The 6,190-nt window shown below is 39.4% G+C and overlaps 1 protein-coding gene across 1 annotated transcript; it reads right to left on the bottom strand.

Moving 5' to 3' along the window:
* Window positions 1-251: 251 nt before the first annotated feature.
* LOC130824858 (secreted RxLR effector protein 161-like) lies at window positions 252-719 on the bottom strand. The gene has a single exon (XM_057689875.1). The coding sequence runs from the start codon at window positions 717-719 to the stop codon at window positions 252-254; it is 468 nt and encodes a 155-aa protein (XP_057545858.1).
* Between the last annotated feature and the right edge of the window lie 5,471 nt (window positions 720-6,190).

Consider the following 6,190-nt stretch of genomic DNA (forward strand, 5'->3'; position numbering starts at 1 on the left):
TCCCATAATCAAGGGAAATATTCTACTACCCATAATCAGTTCCTAGAATCAAGCATAATATTTTGACTAATTCCTACACTCCCCCTCAAGTTGGACAGTAGGTGCACCAATGCCCAACTTGCGTAAAATCTCATCAAATGCTTGGGTGTCAACTGCTTTAGTCAGGATGTCGGCCAATTAGTCTTTTGATCTTACGAAAGGAACCTTGATGATTTTGTTCTCCAACTTTTCTTTGATGAAGTGTCTATCAATTACAACATGCTTAGTTCTGTCATGTTGTACCAGGTTCTCTGAGATGCTGATGGCTGCCTTATTATCACAATATAGTTCTCGTTCATGAGTTTTTGGTTCCATAAGATTTCGGTTATCCCTTTAGCGATCCCTCTAAACTCAACTTCTGCACTTGATAGGGCCACGACCTTTTGTTTCTTACGCCTCCCGGTTACCAGATTTCCACTGACCAAAGTAAAGTACCCTGAAGTGGACTTTCTACCATCACAATCTCCAACCCAGTCTGCATTTGTGTAGGCAATCAAATCAAGACAATTGTTTTTGTTAAAGTATATTCTTGTGCTGCTTGTACCCTTTAGGTATCTTAGGATTCTCATTACTGCTGTCATATGTTGAACTTGTGGAAGATGCATAAACCTGCTTACCACTCCTACCGCATATGCTATATATGGTTTTGTGTGAGCCAAATAGATAAGTTTTCCCACCATTTTTTGATATTGTTCTCTATCGGCCAGTTTTGCCCCTCAAGGATCTGAGGACCATGGTTTGCTACAATCGGTGTCTCAGCTGGTTTGCAATCGAGCATTCTAGTTTCAGCCAATAAGTTAAGAGTGTAATTTTATTGGTGAGTGAAGATCCCTTGCTTCGATCTAAGAACCTTAATGCTAAGAAAGTATTTGAGATTGCCCAAGTCTTTCATTACAAACTTTTTGAATAGCTTTTCCTTCAGCTCCGTGATTCCTCTTTTGCAATTCCCAATAATAATCATATTATCGAAGCAGATTATTAAGAACTTTAGCTTATCTATCACCCTCTTTAGGAACGAAGAGTGATCTGAGTTGCTCTGCCTGTACCCGAACTTCTTCATTGCCTTGGTGAATCTTCCAAACCAAGCCCTTGGTGACTGTTTTAAGCCATAAAGAGCCTTCTTTAACTTGCATCCCTCTCTTTCCTTAAACTCTTGAGAATATCCCGGTGGGGCTTCTATGTGCACTTCTTCCTCAATACTCCCATGAAGAAAAGCATTTTTCACATCAAACTGATGTAGAGGCCATTCTTTGTTAGCTGCAATAGAAAATAGGACTTGAATAATGTCTATCTTGGCTACCGGGGAGAAAGTCGCAGAATAATCAACTTCGTATGTCTGAGTATATCCCTTTGCTACTAATCGAGCCTTGTATCTTTCAATAGACCTATCAGCTTTATATTTGATTGAAAACACCCATCTACAGCCTATCTTCTTCTTTCCCTTTGGAAGGATACATTTCTCCCATGTTTCATTTTTCTATAGTGCCGGGTATTCGTCTTCCATGGCTTGCCTCCATCTCTCATCATTCATGGCTTCTTTAGTAGCTTTGCGAATATCGGTAGAATATTAAGATACAGTAACAAATATGGCTGTTTGGCACTGACTTTCTACACTGGATATTTGGATCATTGGGCCTCAAAGTCAGGATCATATCACTTTAATGGAATCCCTCATGTGCTCCTTTGAGGTAACTCAAACCTGTTTCATATATCAACATTGGGTATAACATTAAGCGCATCATTAGACAATATCACATTAGTTGGCACTATTGATCGGGACTTTATGTCCTTCAATAGTAATACCGCAAGTGCACGGCGTAGCGTAGTACGTCGGCAAGTACGGGTCGAATCCACAGGGAGTGAGAGTTAAGTTAATAGTTTCTCAATCGATTAGTGTGTTCGAAAACATATAATATGATGTTTGGAGATAAAATGAAAACAAGCGATTAAAGAAAAGAAACTTAATGAAAACAAATCATAGAAGTAAATAAGGATACAATGAACTAAAAGCAAGGATAAAATGATCAATAAACTAAGAGGCATAGACTAGGCTTTCTCACCAAAGTAGTGTTTACTAAACATTAACCTAAGGTCATGGATATTTTGTTATGGGGAAGAACGTATCATAAGTACTAATGTTCTCTCTCGAGCAACAAAAGCTTCTTAACTATGCTTAACTACCTATTCTCATGGAGCTAATACACAATTTAAGACATGAAGCACACATTCAACATTTCCAATTAAAGCATCTACCTATTCTCATGGAGACGCCTTAACTTTTAAGCATAGATTATCGTTAAAAATCGACTCTCGCCCTCAATTCAACGACACTACAACATGATAGCAAAATCCATCTTAAACCATAAACAACATAACCGAACCAAAGGTAGAGAAAGCAATTCAAACTACATTCATGGTGATAATGCCTAGCCTAAGCCAAAACAAACTACTCACTCATATTCATATTGAAATTGCAGAATGCAGCAAGTCAAGAATCATAGATGAATAAATTAAGCTAGAGAGTATCCTAAAGAGATGAAAGCGATATAGGTTGAAGAACTACAAGCATGAATATCATAACTAAAGCAAACAATCAAAGGGATTAAGTGACATGCATTGAAAACAATATAAGCAAGAATAGAAGTTACTCTTTTGAGCTCAATCTAAGGATGAACAAGATGAATTGATGATTCAAAGTAATACCTTCAAAAAGCTTCAATAGTAGTACATCGATGATTGAAGAATCCCAAATTGCAAAACATTACAATAAAGGATAAAGTAGAGAATGTATTTGGAAAGTGAAAATACTAGATTGAATTGAAAGAGAAATTATGCTAACACTAATTCCTAATTGAAATGAAAGCAAGACTTATGAAGAATACATAAACTACTCAAGATGAAAGGTGAAAAACTGAGATGAAAACTCATATCCAAGCTCCTCCTTCCTCTTCTCTATTTATAGGCTTCAAAAAGCAAGTGAGGGGTGGTGGTTTCATGATTGCTCCACCACCCCTAGGTTATAGGAAGGGGGGTGCCACCCCTAGTGGATAGGGTAGGGTGGCTGGCAGGCTTGGCAGCAGCAATTAGAAGCAACAAATGTAATTGGACCTCGAATGATGCTTTAAAAAGATCGCACATGTTGCTGCCGCCCATTTCGCTCGACCCGAGCGAATCCCGCTCGAGCAGTCGAGCCACCTTCAGGTTCAATATCAGAAACTTCAAGAATGAGACAGAATATAAAAATCAACTCCGCTCGACCCGAGCCATTGTGCTCGACCGGTCGAGCAGATGTACTGTGCTTCAGGTTCAATATCAGAAGCTTCTGGAAATGTGAATGCATTTCGCTCGACCCGAGCCATCTTGCTCGACAGGTCGAGCGGATCTATTTTGGCTTGTTCTTGTGGCTTGGCTCATGATGTTTTGCTTCTTTGAATCCTCGGTGTTTAGGTGAGCAATGTATGCAACTAGAGGGGCTAGTTTGTGCTCGGTGTATATGATTAGATCCTGAAATGAAATAAAATACCAAAGCAACAAAACAAGCGTAAAATCCAATAAACCAATGCAATAACATGTAGTTTACTCACACTAAACAAGCCACTTATAGGGGTAAAAATAAAGATAAAAATGTAGCTAACAAATTCCCCCAAGCCAGACCTTTGCTTGTCCTCAAGCAAGCATTGCATCAATAAGAGAAAAGAAAATCGAGAATCAGTCATAGATGCACATGAATGATCTAACAACAGCTATAGTCATGAACTCATAAGCCACAATTTGTCAAAAGATATATGATAAATCAGCAAGTTATGATTATCAATTCTAAAAGGTTTGAAGTGTGTTCCTGTTCTACAAATTATTCTCAAAACAAGTTGTCAAGCAATGATCTTGCCATACTGAGTCTAAGACTCCCAAACCAATCACAATGGATATAAGTGGACCTCACTTTTCGGTATATTAGCCAAGATGAACAACCACACTCAAGTGTTCTAAAGTTACGCTCATTCCCTCATCCTATGGCTCAAAGTGATGTGAGCCTCTAAATAGAGATGTGGCAAAGTTTCGCACCTCGGTACTCGAGGACTCAAAGGCTAAGATTTCACTAGAAGTAGGTGGATCGACCTAAAAGAGGTGAATTGGAAAAGGTTAGAGTAAGATGAAATGTAGAAAGGATAAGAGTAAAGTTACAAAAAGAGGTAACATAACTAGTTAATCCAAACAAACCAAAATGACCCATGGTTTCACACAACTTGGCATTAACAACTAATAATTTTTCTATACAATTACCTTTTTTTTTTTTTTTTTTTTTTTTTTTTTTTTTTTGATGAAAACAAAGATGATATAAAAATAAACATTACATTTCCAAAAGTGGGGAGTAAAATCAAGGGACTCTTAGAGTCGTACAATACCAACTAAATTTATACAACTGTGTCTAAGATATCACCATGATATATGCAAGTGGTGACTTCAAGAAAATATAAAAAGACAAATGCAAGCTAAAAACTCAAGCCAAGTGTGATTAACCAACCATCAACATACCATCAACCAAACAAACTAGTATGCTAAAGAGTTAGGGATGAAAGAAGGTGAAAGCGAAGGGATACAAAAGAAAATGAAATGCTTGAATGAGATATGGAAGAAAGTGGGGTATAATGTAGGTTAACAAGAGGGTAAGAAAGAAAAGGAATAAGCTCGATCCAAACTAGCAACTAGATCCATATAATACCCAAGTCTTTCGAGTCATGCCTAGTGCGCTACAAATTCACAATCTCATTAATTTACGTGAATGTATGGTAGGGGCTCAATAAATACTTACGGGTTCAGAATATGTCCACAAATACCCAAGGGCGGTGCCACAAACCAAATCAATGCTCAACTTTTGTTTTGAAAACTCAAGGTTCACAGGATTCCAAATCAAAGAAAAAAGATTTAGAAGAAATAATCTAAACTTGCCAAGGTATCATACATAGATTAAGAATATGGCCCAAAATGAAATCAAGTTAGCTACTAAAGATCAAAAATGTGCATGAATGTGATTCAAGTCATCGAAAGCATAACTAAATAAAGAAAATAGTAATCTAAACTACGAAAGTAATAAATCAGAAAGAAAATCAATGAAAACATGCATATATACACAAGAAGAACCTAAGGAGACCATAAATACAACACCTCCCCCAAGCCGAACTGAGCAGTGTCCTCAATGCGACAAAGGGGTATTAGAGAAGGTGTGAGGACGCTAGGCGTCACTCTCATCTTCCTCTTCATCCTCTTCATCTCCCTCATCATTATCTTCCTCATCATCATCTCCCTCTTCCTGTGTTCCAGGACCAAAAGATGTACTACCGTCCCCCTTGGAACCGTAAACATAACCAAAATCACCCGGTGGCGGTGTATACCATGATGGGTGCACATGACCTGGGGCAATATGCCCCTGGCGGTAATGATGGTCATATACCGGATATTGGCTTTGCTGGTAGTCGACCATGAATTGGTCGATCCGGCTCTGTTGCGCCTCTATTCGGTCAAACCGCTGATCATAGCCGTCCAAACGCAAGTGTAAGCGCTGTAAAGAGGCCAGGACGGGATCAGGGTCGGTATGGTGGGGTGAAGGTGGGGCATGAGAGGTGCCACCAAACTCGTAGTTAGAGGATGGGCCTCCGTGCTCATATGCAGGTGAGGGGCGACGTTCCTCATTTGCAGAAGAAGAGCCGCCTCGTCTTCGACGGGAGTAGTGATTGTGGAAAGCCTGAGGTGGTTGCCTTTCCACTGCTAGAGGGTCAGGTACCTGCCCTTCTGGTTCAAAGATAGGTGGGACGGTTTGGGATTAAGTCGGGAAGAGCTTGGGTGGGGAGAGGGATACCTATTTGTCGGTCATGAAGCTTCCACCATGTTTGACCATTTGAAAGCTCTAGCCACTTAGATTGAACTAAGTGGGTCATGCTGATGGTGGTGGTCTCTCTAGGTAGTACCCCTTCTCCTCTCCAACCAAAATGCATAGCAATTTGAGTGATGAGTCCGCCAAACTGTATCGGTGTTCGAACAGTGTTAGGTTGATTAATAGTATGGCGGAATGTATGGACTAAAAGTCTAGCTAGGTCAAAGGTAAAACCCCATTCAGGGCGGAGGAATGAGCCTAAAATAATCAGATCGTTACTAT

Source organism: Amaranthus tricolor, chromosome 10 (assembly GCF_026212465.1).
Source record: "Amaranthus tricolor cultivar Red isolate AtriRed21 chromosome 10, ASM2621246v1, whole genome shotgun sequence".
In the NCBI taxonomy this organism is placed as follows: Eukaryota; Viridiplantae; Streptophyta; class Magnoliopsida; order Caryophyllales; family Amaranthaceae; genus Amaranthus; species Amaranthus tricolor.